Source organism: Sciurus carolinensis, chromosome 2 (genome assembly GCF_902686445.1).
Source record: "Sciurus carolinensis chromosome 2, mSciCar1.2, whole genome shotgun sequence".
In the NCBI taxonomy this organism is placed as follows: Eukaryota; Metazoa; Chordata; class Mammalia; order Rodentia; family Sciuridae; genus Sciurus; species Sciurus carolinensis.
In genome coordinates this window covers 111,165,769-111,186,470 of record NC_062214.1, presented here as the reverse complement: position 1 = coordinate 111,186,470, position 20,702 = coordinate 111,165,769, and the positions used below count along the sequence as shown (strand labels likewise).

The 20,702-nt window shown below is 38.6% G+C and overlaps 1 protein-coding gene across 2 annotated transcripts in view; it reads left to right on the top strand.

Moving 5' to 3' along the window:
- Chp1 (calcineurin like EF-hand protein 1) overlaps window positions 1-18,031 on the top strand; it is a 42,691-nt gene extending 24,660 nt beyond the window's left edge. For both annotated transcript variants that reach the window (XM_047540849.1, XM_047540848.1), the window contains 4 exons: window positions 725-852; window positions 10,459-10,520; window positions 15,813-15,935; window positions 16,069-18,031. In XM_047540849.1, the coding sequence (XP_047396805.1) occupies window positions 725-852; window positions 10,459-10,520; window positions 15,813-15,935; window positions 16,069-16,122 (367 nt within the window). In that variant the 3' untranslated portion in view covers window positions 16,123-18,031. The remainder of the gene's footprint in view (window positions 1-724; window positions 853-10,458; window positions 10,521-15,812; window positions 15,936-16,068) is intronic.
- Window positions 18,032-20,702: the final 2,671 nt, after the last annotated feature.

Sequence of the window (20,702 nt, the reverse complement as noted above, 5' to 3'; positions counted from 1 at the left end):
GATGGAGGGAAGATTAGGGAAGGAGAAAAAGGGGTGGGGGGAGAGAGAAAGAAAATAGAACCATCAATTGTTAGACCCACAAGTGACATTTCTTTCTACTTTTCATTTTCCAAAATTTAAAAAAATACATTTAATTGCTTTTATAGCTAAATCAACTTTATTTTGAAAGTACTTTTCCATAATGTGCTTTAACTTTAAAATGTCCCTGGGGAGACATGAAAGCTGTTGAGTCATTGAACTGGGATACTAATTTACTGCTTGCTCCAGAGTTGAAAGCAGTGAGTTCAAGTTCTCGTTTTCCTAATTATATAGCCCTGGAACTACTCTTAATCTTTTTTCTTTCTGGGAAACTGATACAAGTAAATTCAAATGCTCATTCTGACTAGCTATGTCCCGTTACCTCTCTTAAGTCGAGTTAGGTCATTTATAAGTGGGAATAACATCTTCCTCTTAAGGTTGGTGTGAGGCTTAAATGGAGATTTTTTTAAGCCATAAAACGTAAAGTACAATATGTATGGAAAGATTTCTTGGTAAATTAACTTTCAGTGTACTGTAACTAAAGGTGTTGCCCATATATTGAGTTCATAAGAAATGATCACCCTGGGGCCAGGAATGCAGCCCAGTGGTAGAGCGCTTATGTAACACGTGTGAAGCCCTCAAAAAAACAAAAGCAAAACCCGACCTTGATTGACATGATGTTCTATTTTTTTTATTTCCCAATCAGAGAAGACCAGGTAAACTTCCGTGGATTCATGAGAACTTTGGCTCATTTCCGACCCATTGAGGACAATGAAAAGAGCAAAGATGTGAATGGACCAGAACCACTCAATAGCCGAAGCAACAAACTACACTGTAAGGAACTAGAGTCATCTGACTTAAAATATTTGCTTTGCATTTCTTCCAAATCATGTATTTACTTGTTCAGTCATTGAATAACATTTACAAGAGCAAAGCGTTTTAAATGCTTGGTCTGTGGAACTAAACTGGCTAAGTTTGAGTGCCAGCTATACCTCTTTTTGGCCTTGGAGATCTTGGGCATATATTACTTAGGATCTTTGGGCCTGTTTCCTCTTCTGTAAAGTGTGATATCATGGGATTCTATATGGATTTGTTGTAAAGATTAAGTGAGTTAATATATGTCAAGTACAAATAGTGCTTTATGTATACTAAGTAGTCCATAAGTGTTACCTTCTGTTGTTGCTGTTATTATTTGTGTTTGTGTGTGGTACTGGGATCAATCCCAGGGTTTCCCACATGCTGAGCAGGCAACCTACCACTGAGGTGTATCCCCAGTCCATCTGCTGCTGTTATTATTATTATAATTCACTGAGTGTCTACTGTGTGCCAGGCACTGGAGTAAATCCTAGACTGACAGTTGTGAGCCATGTTCTACCTGTGGGGAATAATGACAGTCCTCCACGCATCTGAGAATTTGATAAATACTGGATGTGACTTAAGGAGTAGACAGCTGGGTTAGTGCAAGATTTAATTTTTGTCCCCTTGCCTCTTGCCTCCTTTCTTTGGATACTTAACAGATTTCCCTTCTGCCCTTATTGGTTCATGTTATATTGCTCAATCCCTTGCAACACTTCTCCAAGAAGTTGAAGTTGAATTTCTCATTTCTTTCAACAGAAGTTAAAATTGAAATTGTTTGAAACTGATTGAGCTCAAGCTTCTCTTACAAAGACAACAAATATATGTAAATTATAACTATAATGTCAAATTTATATGCATTTGAAAATGGCACATGAGACTTAAAATTTAGTTTAAATTTGCAATCCTCCTGCCTTAGCCTCCTGAGCTGTTGGAATTACAGACCTGTGCCATCACACCCAACAGATATTTTCTTATAATGTTACAGACCAGGAGTTGATGAATAATTGAAAAAGTCACCTATAGAATAAATAGAAGGAAATACCAATTTTAATAGAAGCTGTAAGGAAAAGGTAGGCTATTTTTCCTTGCATATTCACATACTACTTTTCTGTGGATCCTGGGTTAAACAATATTCTCAGGCTGGGAATGCAGCTCAGTGGTGGAACACTTGCCTGTGATACAGCACCATACACACACACACACACACACACACAAGCAAGAAGAAATGATCTACAAGAACCCTTCTGTTCTTAAATAGGGAATTACTCCTTTTCCTATAGAAACTCTAACCATACATAAGCATCCCTTTTTAAAAATTCTTCCTTGGGTGCCAGGATCTATGGTGCATGCCTGTAATCCCAGTGGCATGGGAGACTGAGATAGAAGGATTCCAAGTTCAAAGCCAGTCTCAGCAATTTAGCAATGACCTAAGCAACTTGGGGGCGACCCTGTTTCCAAATAAAAAATTTAAAAAAAAAAAAAAAAAGGGCTGGGGATGCGGCTCAGTAGTTAAGCACTCCTAGTTTCAATCTCTGGTACCAAAAAATGAAAAAATTCTTCCTTTGACTAGCACAATGGTGCATGCATATAATCCCAGTGATTCAGCAGACCAAGGCAGGAGGATGGCAAATTCCAGGCCAGACTCAGCAATTTTGCAAGGCCCTAAGCAACTTTGCAAGACCCTGTCTCAAAATTAAGAAATAAAAAGGACTAGGGATGTAGTTCAGTGAGTGGTAAAACGCCCTTGGGGGGCTGGGGTTGTGGCTCAGTGTTAGAGCACTTGCCTGGCATGTGTGAGGCACTGGGTTCAATTCTCAGCACCACATATAAATAAATGAATAAAATAAAGGTCTATCAACATCTAAAAAAACATTTAAAAAAAACGCCCTTGGGTTCAATCTCCAGTACCAAAAAATAATAACAAAAATTCTGACTTTCAGTAAGGCATAGGTGCCTATAGTCACAGCTGCCACGGAGGCTATGGTAGGAGTATCGCTTGAGCCCTGCAGTTTGAGCTCTACCATTTTAGACTAGATCAGGCAACATAGCAAGCCTGATCTCAAACAAAACAAAACAATTTCCTTTTTTTGAACTGAAATGTCTCTTTGATCCTCATTGCATAAATTTTCTACATGATAAACATGTAATTGAAAATAAATCTCTAAACCCAGTATTTCTTCAGGCTTTCTGCCAGTTCTTTTAATATCTTCCTTATGGGGTAAAGGGTAGTTTTTTGGATAAAGAGTTTCAAATTTGCAAGTTGAAAAAGTTCTGAAAATTGGTTTCACAATAATGTGAATATTCTTTTTTTTTTTTTTTTTTTTTTGGGTGCTGGGGATCAAACCCAGGGCTTTGTGCTTACAAGGCAAGCACTCTACTGACTGAGCTATCTCCCCAGCCCCCGTGAATATTCTTAATATTACTGACCTATAAACTTAAAAGTGGTTGAGATGACAAATTTTATATTTATGACCACAGCAAAATAATTGTGCCTTGAAACTTCTAGTTGCTTTCTTATAAATATGCTCTAGCATTATCTCTGGGATCCAAAATAAAATATTCCCAAAATGTGTTCTCATTGGCGTACAGTTGGATTACAACTATTCTTATTCTAAGTGTTGTGTAACTGTTGCCATAACCTGATACTTTGTTGCTTTGGGGTGAGGGTAGGGGTTGTACAAGGCAGACAGGCACCATGTGTGGTGGCATCATTTTAGATTTGCCTCTAAATCTTGTTTTTATGTGTTGCTGGACCCAAGTGCAGTACTTTAAACCTCATTCATTTTGTTAGGTTTAGTCCAAACATTTCTGACTTGTCAAAATCCTTTTTGGTTCTGAGTATACGTATCTGTTTATGTATGTATATATTCATTCATTTATTTATTCCTTCATTTATTTATTCATTCATTCATTCATTCATTCATTCATTCATTTTCTTCTGGTGTTGAAGGTTGACTCCAGGGCCTCACACACCTAGGGAAGTGCTCTACCGCTAAGCCAAACCTCCAGCTCCCTGAGTATGATACTCACTATACCTGTGAGTTTCCACTCAACCAGAAACATCAACTATTTGATTATTACAACTTCAGTGAAAAGTTACAATGAAAAGAACAAGAAGAAGCAGCTGAAAGAGCCCTATATCATAATACTGGCTACTTCTTTCTTTTGTGACACAAATTCTTGTCTTTGGATTTTCCAGCCTATTGTGCCATTATATACAACAGAATAACAAGGTGGACCTTATTAAATACCTTCTCGAAATAGATTTTATTTTATTTTTATGTTTTTGGTACTGCAGATTGATCCAGAAGGGTACTTTGCCACTAAACTACATCCCCAGGCCTTTTTATTTTTTATTTTGAGATAGGATCTCTATAAGTTGTTTAGGGCCTCACTTGCTGAGGCTTACGTCAAACTTGGTGACCTTCTGCTTGAGCCTCCATGTTGCTGGGATTACAAGCATGTGCCACTGTACCTGGCCTGAAATCTATTTTATACCAACAAACCCCATAGAAGGAATATGCAAAGAGAAGCATATGAACAGATTTCTCTTTTGTTTTTCCTTTCTTTGGAGAGGGGCATAGGTCTTGTACTACCCATGCTTGTACCTCCCAACTCCTGAGCTCAAGTGATCTTCCTGCCTCAGTTTCCTTAGTAACTAGAACTACAGGCTTTCACCACCATACCTGGTAGGTTTTTAATTTTTATTTTGGAATCATTATATTCACAGGAAGTTGAAAAATATGTGTAGGAAGATTCCATATATTGTTCACCCAGGTTACCTTAGAGGTAACATCTTAACTATCATGTAACAGGAAAACTTGGACATTAACATTGATACAATCCTCAGAGCTTATTCACATTAGACCAAGGAAGTATGTGTGTATGAATGAGAGAAAGGGAGAAGTTGTATGCTGTTTTATCACCCTTATAGCTTCATATAACCACCTCTACATTTAAGACATTGCACCACAAGACTCACTTGAACTCCCTTATAGCCATACCTCCACTCTCCCTCTTCTATCCTCAATTCTTAATCCCTGGCAACCATTAATTTACCCCAACTATATAGTGTTGGGGTTTTTGGGTGACAGGGGACTAGGGATTTAAGGCAGGGGGCTCAGACCCCTGAGAGCTACATCCCTAACCCTTTTTATTTCTTTATTTTGAGATTGGGTCTCACTAAGTTGCTTAAGGCCTTGCTAAGTTGCTGAGACTGGCTTTGAACTTGCAATCCTTTTGCCTCAGCCTCTGAGTCACTGGGACTACAGGTGTGTGCCACTATACCTGGCTTCTTGCATTTTTTCAGTAATTCATTCCATTTTATTGCATTCATTTATTTCGTGGTATGGTTGCACCACAATTTGTTTAGTCACTTACATATCGAAGGGCATTTTGGTTGTTTCCAGTTTGGGATTATTACAAAAAAAGCTATTTTGAACGTTCCTGGTACAATCACTTTGAGAAAGATGGCAGTTTCTTAAAAAACTAAATATGCAACTCCTGCTACCAGAAGGTACATTCCTATGCATTTAATCCAGAGAATGAAGACTTATTATGATCATGCAAAAATCTATACATGAAAATTTATAGCAGCTTTACATATTATGCAGCCCTAAAAAGGAATGAATTGTTGATACATATAAGTATTGATACACACAATGATGACTCTCCAGAGAATTATGCTAAATTAAAAAAAAAAATCCCAAAAGGTTATATTTGTTTGTTTGATTGTATGTATTTAACATTCTCGAAATGCCAGAATTTAAAAGTAGAAGATTAGTGGTTTGCTAATTGTGATTTTTTTAAGAAAATTTCAGCCATTCTAATAGGTATGCCATGGTAGCTCATTGTGGTTTTATTTTGGATTTTCCTAATGACTATTGATGTTGAACATCCTTTTATATGTTTGTCACATGTCTAATCATGTCTTTTGCCCATGTTTTTTTTTTTTTTTTTTTTTTTTTTTTTTTTTTTTTTGCGGTACTGGGGATCGAACTCAGGGCCTTGTGCTTGTGAGGCAAGCACTCTACCAGCTGAGCTATCTCCCCAGCCCCCCATGTTGTTATTGAATTGTTTTCTATTTTAGTGTTAAGTTGAAAGTTCTTTATTCTAAATATATGTCCCTGTTGGATTTGTGGTTTGCAAATATTTTCTCTTTCCCTGTGTATAGCTTGTTTTCATTTTTTTAACATGGACTTTAGCTGAACAAGTGTTTTTTAATTTTGATGAGACCCAGTTGATTTTATTTTTTCTTTTATTGATTAATGGCACATATAAAATGAGAATTTTTTTTTCCTAAGTGCTCTATCATCCCCAACCCAAGGATGATATTTTATGAGGGCCCCATGCATGCAAGGGCAAGTGCTCTAACACTGAACTGTATGTATCCCAACCTATTTAAAACTCTTTTTTTGAATTTTGAAGCAGGGTCTTGTTTAGTTGCCCAGGCCGTCCTGGAACTTCTGATTCTCTTCTTTGACCTTTCAAGATCTGAGATTATAGGCATGTGCCACCATACCCAGTGAGGACAATATTTTTTGTGTGTGATTCTCCCCCCCCACCCCACCCCAGTGCAGGGAATAGAACCCAGGGCCTTTTGTACAGTAGGCAAGCACTCTACCACTGAGTTACAAACCCAGCTCTTACATATTTTGCCTTAAGACATTCCTATATGAATAGGAAGGCTTCGGGTGTAAAATAGCAACAATAATAAGAGTTTACATCAAATCTTTATTTCTTAGAGTTTGCTTCTTTGTAACCCTAGCCCCTGGAATTTTTTTTTTTTTTTAAGTTTCTTATAATGCTTTGAACTTGGGAAACATAATCATTGTTTTAATATCTTTTTGGGAAACTGCAATGCATGATAAAACATTAAACACTTAAAAATTGTGCAGTGAATAGCTGGACGCTGTGGTGCTTGTTTGTTATCCCAACAACTCAGGAGGCTGAGGCAGGATCACATAAACCTGAACAATATCAATTAACTTTTTTTTTTTTTTTGTATTGGGAATTGAACTCAAGGGTACTCTACCACTGAGCTACTCACTCAACCTTTCTCATCCTTTTTCCTATCTAGCTTCTACCTATAAGAAAACAAAAGACCCTTAATCTTCTGAGTTTGGCTTATTTTGCTCTCAAGTTCCATTCATTTCCTGCAAATGACATAATTTTATTTTTCTTTATGGCTGAATAAAACTCCATTTTGTGTGTGTGTGTGTGTGTGTGTGTGTGTGTGTGTATCACATTTTATTTATCCATTGATGGACACTAAGCTGGTTCCACAGTTTGGCTATTTTGAACTGTGCTGGTAGAAACATGGGTATGCTTGTATTGCTGTGCTTGCTGACTCTAATTCTTTAAGATAAATATCCAGGAGTGGTATAGCTGGGTCATATGGTAGTTCCATTCCTAGTCTTTTAAGGAACCTCCATACTGATTTCTGTAGTGGTTATACTAATTTATGATCCTACCAACAGTGTGAAAGTATTTCTTTTTTTTTCTACGTTCTCTCCAGCATTTAATATTGTTTGTATTCTTGATGACTGTCATTCTGACCAGAGTAAGATGAAATATAAGTGTAGTTTTGGTTTGCATTTCGCTAATTGTTAATGATGAACGTTTTTTCAAGTTTGTTGGTCATTTGTATTTCTTCTTCTGTTTTTTCTTTTCTTTCTTTTTTTTTTTTTTTTTGGGTGCTGGGGATTGAACCCAGGGCCTTGTGCTTACAAGGCAAGCACTCTACCGACTGAGTTATCTCCCCAGCCCCTGTATTTCTTCTTTTAAGAAGTATTTGTTTAATTCATTTGCCCACTTTTTTTTTTTTTAAACACCAGTGTTTAAACTTTTATTTCACACCATGCAAGGGTCAATTATAACACATTAAAAAGTGACAACAGGGGGCTGGGGAGATAACTCAGTTGGTAGAGTGCTTGCCTTGTAAGCACAAGGCCCTGGGTTCAATCCCCAGCACCCAAAAAAAAAAAAAAAGAAAGAAAAAGCGACAATAGCTATAAGTTGCAATTTTACATTTATACATTGGAAATGTTCATTTTCAAAAACTGAACATAATTACCATATTATCTAACAGCTAAGCTTCAATTCAACTGCTTATACAGATAACATTTACTATGAAAAACAATGATTTTGTATCTAGCCACATTCTATGATGCTAATTATTTGACTAACAGATCTTTGGGAGAACCAAATGATTCAATCTTTTTCACAGTATCTATGCCGTCCCTAACAAATCCAAATCCTTCATGCTTAAAGTCCAAATGTTCTGCTTTGTTCATTGTTATAAAAAATTGAGAATTATTAGTATTTGGGCCTTGATTGGCCATAGAGAGTAAGCCAGGACCAGTATGTTTCACATCAAAGTTCTCATCTTCAAATTTATCTCCATAAATGGACTGTCCTCCTGTTCCATCACATTTCGTGATATCTCCCCCTTGGCAAACAAAATCAGGAATTACTCTGAAAAATGGAATTCTTAAAACCAAAGCCCTTCTCTCCAGTGCACAGTGCTCTGAAGTTCTCAGCAGTTCAAGGAACAAGGTTTGAAAATAATTCAAACATTCACCATCCGCACAAACATCAAAAAATACCACAGGATTTGTCTCCTTTGATAACTCTGCTGCCAGAGATACCTCTCCTTTCTGGAGTTTCAATAAATTTTGTTGACATTCTTCAAATTTTTTCATAAAAGACTCAGCCATTTCTTTTGTTTTAAACCTCACTGCAAGTTGTTCCACTTTTGCTTCTCCATCAGCATAATCTGAAGCAGTCCAAACTAAAGCATTATTTGAAACATTTAGGGGTTTTATTCCCATTGTTTTGGTGATAACATGGTTTGCACATACTTTAAACACCTGGTCTTTTCTCATTAGGATCCAATAGTAATTCTTCATTGTTTGCTAAAGAATCTTTATATCTCCAACAGCTCGCTCCTTCCACTAACTGACGTCTCTATCTCACCTATAAAGTTTGGCTCTCTCTTTAAACAAAATTTCTTCATCTTCTTCTCTAGATTTTACTTCTACCGTTAGGACCAAAGGCAAAATCCCCAGAATTACTGGAAGCCAAATCTGCAAATGATAGTCCTCTACCACTTCCAAATCCAAATGAAACTGTTTTACTTTCCACTTGGCTTGTAGATTCTGTATAAGTCTCCTTTCTAGTAGACAAATCTACAGGTTTGTCCACAGTTCCAGAGGAAACAGCTGATGAACTAATACGTTTGGTAATAGAATCAGGTTCTTCAGATTTACAGAAAAATGTTGCAGTCACTTCAGTCCCACCTGTATACACACTGTCACTTGTGCTAGTAATTTCCTCACTTTGGGATTTCTGAGCTTCCTGAACTTCTTGAAGCTCTGACTGAAAGTCTTCCCCATTTCCATTGTCCTCATCAGTATCACTGCGGACTCCACAAAAAAATGTAGGTGGGAGCTTTATTGAATCTGGTTTTGCTTTCTCTTCAACTGTTGGCTTCTTTTCCCAAACAATAACACAATCTTTCTCATTATCTGCTAGATTTTCTTCTAATGGTCTATGTTTTTCTGAGTCATCTAGAAAGAGTTTTCCATTAAGTTTCTTGACAGCCATTTCAAAATCTTCATCTTGCGCCAGCAACCAGAACTGATGACAGCTGGAGTTCTAGCAGCGCCCACCATCCCTGATCGCCTGGGCCGAACTTTGCAGCCTGCCGCCTCGTGCTGGGCCCCAGGGGGTAGACGCCTGGGTCGCCGCAGCATTCCCTTGTAGCTGCCCGGTACCACTGAACAAGAAAAGCCAAATGCCGCGGGCGCCCCATTGGGCTTGCTCGCTTATTAATTGGGTTATTTGATTTTTTGATGTAAAGTTTTTTGTTTTTATATAGTCTAGATATTAATCCTCTTTCAGTAACTAGCAGATTTTCTCCCATTCTTTACATTCTTGTTTCCTTTGTTTTGCAGATGTTTAATTTAAACCATTCCATTTATTACTCTTGGCATTATTTCCTGAGCTTTAGAGGTCCTACTGAAAAAGTTGTTGCCTGTGCCTAAATGTTGTAATGTTGACCCTGGGTTTTCTTCTAGGTGGTGTATAGTTTCTGAACTAATTCCTAGGTCTTTGACCCATTTTGAGTTGATTTTTGTGCAGGGCCCCAGAGCAACATTTGTATCAGCTGTACCTTTGTGGCTCTTATTGTTGGTTTCCTTTGAGTGGTGCACAGTGGAATTGATGGGTTGTGTGAAGTGACCTAACTTACAGAACCACGTAAGGGTTGGTTTTTGCTTTTGGTTAGGTTTTTGTTTTGTTTTCAGTACCAGTGATCAAATGCAGGGGTGCTTAACCACTGAGCCACATTCCCATCCCTTTTTATTTTGACACAGAGTCTTGCTAAGGTACTTCAGGCCTCACTAAGTTACTCAGGCTAGTCTCAAATTTGCGAATCATCCTGCCTCGACCTCCTGAGTTGCTGAGATTACCTCGACCTCCTGAGTTGCAGGCATGCACCACTGTGCCCAGCTTTGCAGTTTACTGAGAAGAGACAAAACACTACAGAATTTCCACTAATTTCTTGCTTTTTTCAACCAGTTGCTTTTCGACTGTATGATTTGGATAAAGATGACAAGATCTCCCGTGATGAGCTGTTACAGGTATGTGGGGAAGCTGTGTGACAACTCACATGTGACAAAATACTATGACTCATATTTAAAGTGTTCAAAATTGTAGATAATGAAATACCCGGGTGGTGGTTCAGCACTGGATCTTCCATAAGGGTTATAGATCATTACCATGCTAAAGGACATTTTGAAAAGTCTGAACTACTGCATACAGAAAAGAAAATTCACCAAGACAAAAGCTGCCAGTGCTTTGCTCTCTGAACAAGGGAATGGTAAACTTGCTGACTTTGGAGTGACTGGCCAGCTGACAGATACACAAATTGAAAGAAACACCTTGTGGGAACTCCATTTTGAATGACTCCTGGGTTACTTAACTGCTGGCCTATGATTCAAAAGTTGCATTTGGTCATTGCAAATTACTGCTATTGAACTAGCCAAGGAAGAGCTACCTAATTCTGATATGCATCCAATAAAAGTTCTGTTGAAAGCAATCCTCCAACTCTTATTGAAGACAAAATCTTTTAAGGAGTTTATTGATGCATAAAATTTAAAAATTATTTTTTAAAAAGGCATTAATTAAATGTCTCCTAGGTGCTGACTGGCAGAGATGAAATATGTGACATTGTGTACATCAAATAGTTCACTTATGCTGGGTGCAGTGGCACAGGTCTATAATCTCATTCGGCTCAGGACCTAAGGCAGATGGATTGAGAATTCAAAGCCAGTCTCAGCAACTTAACAAGGCCCTAAGCAACTTAATGAGACCCTGTCTCTAAATAAAATATAAAAAAGGGCTGGGGATGTGGCTCAGTGGTTAAGCACCCCTGAGTTCAATCCCTGGTACCCAAAAAAAAAAAGATGATACCTGGGGAAATTCTGCTGATTCATTTGGTCCTTAGACTTGACATTTGGGTCACAAACTGTTACTGTGCCAGTGTACCTTGAGCTAACCATTCACTGCCCTTTGTTGCTCCCATGGACAAGTCCCTGTTCCCCTACTAGCAATGACTAGCATTTCATCCTATTAGCATTGTCATTCAATGCTTTCCCCTTATATAGTTCAGCGGGGGGGAGAAAATTACCCCTTGTTTTGAGTCTGAAAGACCATGGGCTAACACTTTCAGGGATTTCCATGGGGAAATTTGTCTGTTTCAACATACACCTAAAAAGTAAAATTGTTTCTACTCACCCTTAAAGTAAATCTGAATTCATCTATTGTCCTGAGAAGACTTCCAAGTTAATGTTTACTCAGACCAATCCACAGTATTCTTACATTTCTGCCTGAGTAGAAACCAAAACAATGAGGAGATCACGATAGTGTCCCTTGCTTTTGAAGTGGGAATATATTTTTTTGGTGAGAAGAGTTTACTTTGTTAAGTTGCTACACATTGGCTTCTGAGTTCTGAAGAGAAGAGACAGAGGGAGTTCCTCTATAATTGCACATTTTCATCCTGTGGCCCAGATCTGGTTGCAAGAAAGTGTTTTTGGAGAAATAGTTGATTTATTTTCTGTTATTGGATATGAAAGCCCATTAGCAGGGATTAGGGAGACTATGTGACCAGAGTTCCAGTCATGCTCTTGGATTGTTGAGGTGTTACAAACAACTAGGTTTTGTTTGTTTGTTTGTGGTGCTGGGGATTAGAACCCAGGGCAACTGAGCTATATCCCCAGTCCTAAACAACTAGTTTTATCCCAGCAAGAAGATGATATGAACATTTTGCTGAAGTGAAAGAAAACAAAGTTTATCTTTCTAGACATAGGGATTTCTAAAACATTTGGTAACTTGCAGTTCCTAGATACTTAATGAATATTTAAAAGTATGTAGTGAATTTATCCTAAAGAATGGCTTAACTAGTCATTTTCCTCCTCCTCTTCCTTCCTTCTTTCCTTCCTTTCTTCCTTCCTTCTTTCCTTCTTCCTTCTCTTTTCTTCCTTCTTCCTCCTTCCTCCTCTTCCTCCTCCTCCTTCTCCTCCTCATCCTCCTCCTCTTCTCCTCTTCCTTCTTCTTCCTTCTTTATTCTTTACTAGGGATGGAACCCAGGGGCACTTTATCACTGAGCTATATCCTCTCCCCTTTTTATTTTTATTTTGAGATGGGGTCTGGCTAAATCACTAAGACTGGCTTTGAACTTAAGATCCTCCTGCCTCAGCCTCCTGAGTTAGTAGAATTACAGGCATGTCCCACCATGCATTACTGGGCATGTTTTTTTGGTATGATTCTTGTAGAATGTCCTGGTTGAAATTTTGGGATCCAATTATATGTTAATTATCTTGATTTTTGGTGATGGTGTCAATGTGTATACAAAGACTCATCAGATTGCACATTTTAATTATGTACATCATATAAGAAAAAAGTTATAGCCCAAACTTTTTTATTCACTTAGATGTAAAAATTCTAAACAAAATATTAACACACTGAATCCAGCAATATATGAAAAGGATACTATATTATTATATCCAAAACAGGTTTGCACTAGAAATTCAAAGTTGATTTAATGCCAGGTGTGGTGGTGCACACCTGTAATCCCAGTGGCTCAGGATGCTGAGGCAGGAGGATCGAAAATTCAAAGCCAGCCTCAGCAAAAACCAGTGCTAAGCAATTCAGTGGGACCCTGTCTCTAAATAAAATATTAAAAAGGCTGGGGATGCGGCTCATTCATTAAGCTCCCCTAGGTTCTATCCTTAGTCCCCTGCCTCAAAAAAAAAAAAAAAAAAAAATTGATTTAAAATTAGAGGGGCTGGGGGGATAGCTCAGTCATTAGAGTGCTTGCCTTGAAGCACAAGGCCCTGGGTTTGATTCCCCAGCACCCAAAAATAAATAAATAAAATTAGAAAATCAGGGCCGGCATTGTAGTCCAGTGGTAGAACACTTGCCTAGCACATATGAGGCACTGAGTTTGATTCTCAGCACCACATATAAATAAATAAAATAAAGGTCCATTGACAACTAAAAAAATTTAAAATTAAAAATTTTAAATAAATAAATAAAATTAGAAAATCAGTTATAACCAAATTAACAGATTAAAGAAGAGAATTGAATGGCCTTCACAGAAAAAAGCATTTGATAAAATTCATCATCCATTCATGATTTTTTAAAGTCTTATAAAACCAGAAATAAAAGGAAGTTTCTTATCTGTTTTTTTCTCATCATCCCCAAACCCCCCAACCCACGGCTCAAATCCAGTACTGGGTACATGCTAGACAAGTTGTATCCCTGGGACAGGAAGTTTTCTTAAATTGATAAAAGGTATATATAAACCCTCCTCAAACATTAATAATAATATATTAATAGTAAAGTTCCCATTCACCAGTAATCTTCCCACTGGAACAATAAGTGTCAGCCTAGATAGATAAAAGGAACACTGGCCTGTGGGTCAAGCTACTTCTGAGCCTTCATATCCTTATTATTGGACCTGGCAAGGTGACCTTTAAAACACACCGCTCCTGTCCCATCTTGTCTATACATCCAACACACTGGTACATGCACAACCCAGTTCTATTATTCTAAAAGTCAAACACCTCAGAAAATAATTGAACTGAGATCTAAAATTTGAGGATGGATTAATTTGTTTGACCTCTCTCAATTGGAAAAGGTGGCAAATAGCTTGGCCCAAATAATTTTTCTAGCACTGTCTTTTTATTAATCCTTCAATTGTACATTTGTACCTAAACTGTACAACTTATAATTTTCAAGAATTAATTTGTAGCCTGGTGCAATGGAGTGCATGAATTGATGGCAGCTACTTGAGAGGCTGAGGCAAGAGAATTACTGAGCCCAGGAAGTTGAGACCAGCCTAGGCAACATAGTGAGACCCTGGCTTCAAAACAAAACAATTGATTTGAGGAAAAAAACAAAAAGTGTACTGGTGCACATAAGTATTTCAGCTTTTTTCTTTTTTGAAAATTCTGTCGTGTTTTTCTTTTTGGTACCTGGTATTGAACCCAGGGGGGCTTAACCACTGAGCCACATCCCCAGCCCTTTTTTATATTTTATTTAGAGAGAGGATCTCACTAAGTTGCTTAGGGCCTTGCTAAGTTGCTGAGGCTAGCTTTGAACTTGTGATCCTCCTGCCTCAGCCTCCCAAGCCATGGGATTACAGGCATGTGCCACTGCACCTGGTCTGTCATGCACTTTTATTGTTTTGTTTTTTTGTGGTACTGGGGATTGAACCTAGGGCCTTGTGCATGCGAGGCAAGCACACTACCAACTAAGCTATATCCCCAGACCCGTCATGCACTTTTAAAAAATCTATTTCAGGAAGGTGGAGAAGGATATAAAGGAGTAGGGGAAAGGAAGCCCTCTCAACCACTGGACTAGAGGGCCTTCTTTCCTGTGAAAAATTCAGCTTTTGCCTTTTGAACACAGAGGTGACTGATTGCTGTGATGCGAAGCTTCAGAAAAGCTCCCTGTCCCCCATTTAACATGAAGCCTCAACATTTTCATATTGTCTGAGAGTCACATAATTAAAAATTACATATTTTGTTTGAGGTATCACATTTTTAAGTATGTTCATATCCTAAAGATGTTAGAAGAATTTTGGGTAGTGGGTTTTTTGCTAAGTTTGAGATAAATTTGATGAAACAATGTAAATTATCTTTGTTTAGTTCTCATGGTCCTTTAATTATGCTTGTTGTTTTTCTAAGAAAAGAATTTAGCATGCAACTTTTAGGGGATATTTAAGTTTCTTTGGCCATACCCCAGAAGTAGCTTGCTTAATGCTTAATGCATTTCCTCAAAGAGGACTGCGTTTACATGGGATTCCAGAAAGCCCCACCAAACCAACTGACATCAGTAAGGAACTGGTTTGTCTCATGCAACAAAAACTCTGGGAATAGGTTTTCTAGGATGGTATAGTAAACCTGGCTTCTGCTATATGCTTGCTCTCACATCCATAGCACGTATGATTCATCTCACAGCTCCTTACTGTGCCACCAGACATCACATCTATATTGTGGGTAGGAAAAATGAAGATAAGCAAAATGCGAAGAACTCTCCTTTAATGAGACTTTGCTTTCCTATCCAGTGACCTTGCCAAAGAGTTCTGCTCACATCATTGTCCAGAGTGACCTAGATAGCAAGTTAGGGTTTTAGTTTTCTAGCTGTTAAATTTGAGGGTATCAAAGGAAAAGGAGGGGTGTTGGTGATTTAGCTCAGTGGCAGAGTGCTCGACTACTATGCATAAGGCCCTGAGTTTGGTCCTTGGCCCTGGTTGGGGCTGGGGGAGAAAAAGGAGAGGAGTGACTTACTGACTTTATCTTAAATCTTAGTAAAAGAATCCCTCTCACTCCTAAGTTCCCTGTAATTCCTGGCTCTTGGTCTTATAGGTGCTACGCATGATGGTTGGAGTGAATATCTCAGATGAGCAGCTGGGCAGCATTGCAGACAGGACCATCCAGGAGGCTGACCAGGATGGGGATAGTGCTATATCTTTCACAGAATTTGTTAAGGTCAGTCAATCACCTCTTCATTTGAAAATGAAATTCTGTTGTACAGGAGGGAGAAGGGAAACCATTATTTAGAAAAGTGCTTACAACTGTTACAATCTTTATAATTTTTGTTTGTTTGTTTGTTTAATCCCAGGTTTTGGAGAAGGTGGATGTAGAACAGAAAATGAGCATCCGATTTCTTCACTAAAGGACAGACCAAACTGTTCCTTGCTTTCTAGTATTTAAGAACTGGAACTTAAGAGTCCTCCTGTCCACCAACCCCACCTCCACCCCATCATTCCCCTTCTCCCAAATACTACTGCTATTGCATGACAACCCCAAATACGTTCTGTCTACGCAAACCTGCCTTTGGTGTATAAACAGGGCATTACAGAAAGGTACACCCAGTCTATTTTCTGTTCAGTATCCATCCATCAGTCCTCCATTTATAAATACCATGTTTCCCTGTTCTGCTGCTCAATGCCACACATTCATCCAGTTTGAGAAAGAGATGGAATCATGCCAAGAACCAGCCAGCAAAGCTCTCGCTGGATGTAGACTGTACCATGCTGCCTTCCCTCCAGCGAGGATTTAGCATGTTCCTGTTTCCTTCATATATGTCCTTTGCTTCTTACTTCCCTGTCACTCAGCTTACCTTGGCTTACCTTGCTTAGTCTTTCAGCCTCCCTGCTTTTTATTGAGCCTCAAAATTCTGTGTGTTCTACTTGACACCCCAAACTATGCCTGTTAAATGTATTTCTGACTTGGCGGGATAGTTCGGTGGTCTGGCAGTTTTTATCTACCTTCACTCTTAAATGGGTCCCCAGGATGTTACCTTTCCAGGAGCTTTTTGGTAGCCAACACTTCTCTTGGAAGAATGTGACCCTCTCTTGGTCCTCTGTACTACTCTGTCATCAAAGGGCTTCTAGGTGGAGATATCCTTCTCGGAAGCTGGCCTTGGTGAAAAGTGTAGAGCTACCTGAGCTGGGTGGCTTACCTGGGTTGCTCTACCTCTGCCCTCTGACTCTCATCTTATGTACCTACATGGCTTCTCCTGAGAGTGCAGTGTTGACTGCTCAGAAAATAGTCATATGCCTACAGGTCTGCTTAGCTTTGGGACACTGTCACTATCAGAATAACTGTTCTGACAGCATGCTTGTGGACCTTTTCATGACTTTTTGAACAAGATTGCTGTTTTGAAATCTGCCACATTTACACTCTGAAGCATGGTTTATGCCTCATTGTTAGTGCACTGGAATGTTTTTTTCATTTCACATTTCCAAGTAGAGAGACTAGTGTTATGGAAGTGCCTAACTTATCTGAGTCCAAAAGAATTAAAGACTGTCCTCAGTTATCAGTTTTACACAAAATTATGAATTTTACACTTGGCAAATGTTGATGCTGGAAGCCATAGTCAGCCCCTAATACAGATCCAAAGCATTGAATATATAGTGTCATTAGCTGCCTGATTACAATATCTTCCTAGCTCCTTGTATAGGCCACTGCTAATCCCTTAGAAACAAGGAGTCTGGCACTGGTAAGACAATGTAAGGTGGCATTACAGACCTTTGAGTAAGCCAGAGCAATGGCTCTGCCAAAGTCAGCTTCATTAGACTTCATTGAATCTGGCCATTACTGTCCTATGTATGTCTGTGAGTCTTCATTTAGTTGCTGCCCTTGGCTGATTTTTCTCTGACTCATTGCTTGCTTGCTTGTTTCCTTGCTTCAGAAGACTATCCAAGATGTGTGAACAAGTCTTTAGGAAGGGACTTGCTAAAAAATATCACTACAAAGGAATGGATAAAGGTGGGGAACCAGGGGAGTGACCAGGCAGGATGGCTTAAGTATAAATGAATGAGAAATTCTTTATTAAGTATCAGTTTTTGTGATCAAGTGATGTAATATAGGAATTGTATAAAAGGAAAAAATTGTCTGATACTGATCTCTATAGAGGTACTTCAGAGTCTCCTTGATGTGCGTTTTTAAAAAAGTTCTTAAGATCATGGCTTCCCCCTCCTTTGGCTGTATAGCGAACTTCTAATCCACAGTTGTGCCTTATTGTCCCATTACAGTTGTATTCTTCAATCCATCAATAAATACTTGTGGTTAAAACAAAATAACTTGATTTTGTCTGTGATTTTCAAGAATTTTCTGTCTCCTTCAAGTTTGAAACTCAGTGTGTCCCTTACTCAGGTCTGTGTCTGTACTATCAAATGCAAGTGTACTCTGCTGCTGACACATGAAGTGGAAGCATTCATCTAGGGGCTCACACTGTCTGCCTCTAGGCCCATTTTATAAAAATTTTTTTAGTTCTTGATGGATCTTTATTATTTATTTATTTATTTATTTATTTATTTATATGGTGCTGGGAATCAAACCCAGTGCCTCACACGTTAGGCAAGCGCTGTACCTCACTTGAGCTACAACCCCAGTCCATAGGCCCAGTTTTGTTAGCCTTGGCCATTTCCCCTTCATTCCTCTGAAGATTCAATTTCTTTTCTGGTCTCTCTAGATCCAAGAAGGGAAACTTATAAAGGAGGAGATTCTAAGAAAAGCCAGATACACATTCTAGTATAGATCAAATAATCATAAGCAGCCCATTAACCCTGAAGACACTGGAATGTGAGTTTATAAGACCTCAAGTCCTCAAGGTCTAAAATGTGCTGGCAATTATAGGTTTTTAGCATCAGTATAATAGAAATTTACTTAAGTGAAAATCCCCGATGATAATAACAAAAAGAAAAAATTAGTTACTGTATATAATTCAGGCTATACCCGGATCTTTGTACCACAATACTATGTGTCCTGCTTGAACTTAGTGATTCCTATTTCCTTTGTAGAAATGTCATGTTTTTCCTTATCACCTTAGAAACAGAAATTGGTGTTGTAACATGACTAAGGCTTTTAATCTGGGAATAGCCTTGTGAATGGAAGAGAAAAAACACTGTCATGATGCTGCATTTTATGAATGTTTTCTCAGAATTGTGTTCATGTCCAAAGAAAATTTTGAATTTTGGCAAAATGAATATGCTAACTTTTAAATGTACTTCGTGCTGCCTCTTCCTCGAAGATGGGGAGGTACAACCACAAACATGATGTGGCATATAATCTGTGCCCACGTGATCAGGGGCATTTCATGAAGTTTGTTATCCCTGAAAAGTCAGAGATTGGGAGATACAGAAAAAAAAAAGAAGCAGTAGCAAAGTATATGAAAGGGGAAAAGGGTAGATTTCAGAAACATTTTATGTTACATTATCCCTCAAGAGAATTTTAGAATGAATCATTTCATGGTTTGTGATGATATGGAAAAGAAATTGATAATTGAGATGCTGACTTTTTTTTTTTTCTCTCCTGGTGCTGGGGATTGAGCCCAGGGCCTTGCACTTGTGAGGCAAGCACTCTACCAGCTGAGCTATATCCCCAGCCCAAGATACTGACATTTTTTTTGTTTGGGGAGTTTGTTTAAGGTACTTGGGACCTTTCTACCGTCTGATCTCCGGCCCTGGTACCTCCCGACACACCTTTTTTTTTCCCCCCTTCAAGATAAGGTCTTGCCAAGGCTGGCCTCAAACTTGAGATCTTCCTGCTTTAGCCTCTAGAGTAATTGGGATTACAGGCATGTGCCATCATACAGGGCACAATTCTAATGTGTATTTTTTGCTTTTGGGGTTTTTTTTGGTACTGAGAATTGAACCCCAGGGATGCTTTACCACTGAGTCACATCCCCAGTCCTTTAATAAGTATGCCACATTACTCTTCCTTTCACATATTCCAAAGTCTTGTTAAATTTGTGTGTAAGATCAGTGATAAAAGCACAGTGTTACTGTCATCAGCATATTATATGACTGGGTCTGTCATAGAATTCATGAAAAAAAATGAAAGAAATTGGGTTGGATTATAGTTGATGTATTTTAAAATGATACTTGAATAATCATACACCAAGAATCTAGGAGATCAGAATAAACCATCTTGAAAAAGAGGAACAAATTTAAAGGAATCATAATCCCTCACTTTGTTTTGGTCATACCAGGAATCGAACCCAGGAGGGCTAAACTCCTGCTAGGCAAACACTCTGCCATTGGGCTACATTCCCAGCCCCCCCACCCCCGTTTTTTTTTTTGTTTTACTTTTGTTTTTGTTTTAGTACCAAGGGATTGAACCCAGGGGCACTTAACCACTGAACCCCGTGTTTTATTTTGAGACAGTGTCCCACTAAGTTGCTTAGGGCTTCATAAAGTTATTGAGGCTGGCTTTGAACTTGTGATCCTCCTCCCTCAGCCTCCCCAGTCGCTAGGATTACAGGTATGTGTCACCACACCTAGCCATTCCCAGCCTCCGACCCCCAACTCCCCCACCACCAGCCCTTTTTATTTTTTATTTTGAGATAGGTTCTTGTTATCCTAACTCAGGATGGTCTTAAATTTATGATTCTCCTGCCTCAGCCTCCCAAGTATCTGGGATTACAGGCATGCCTGGCTACATTTTCCAATTTCAAAATTTACTCACCACAAAGCTACAGTAATCAAGACAAGTATGGTCCTGGAAAAAGGATAAACATACAGATATATGGAGTAAATTATGAATTGGAAATAAAATTTCACTTTTTTTTTTTTTTTTTTTGGGTGCTGGGGATCGAACTCAGGGCCTTGTGCTTACAAGGCAAGCACTCTACCAACTGAGCTATCTCCCCAGCCCCAAAATTTCACATTTATAATCAACTGATCTTTGACAAGGGTGCAGAGCAATTCAGTGGGGGAAAGCAGAGTGTTGTTTTTGTTTTTTGTTGTG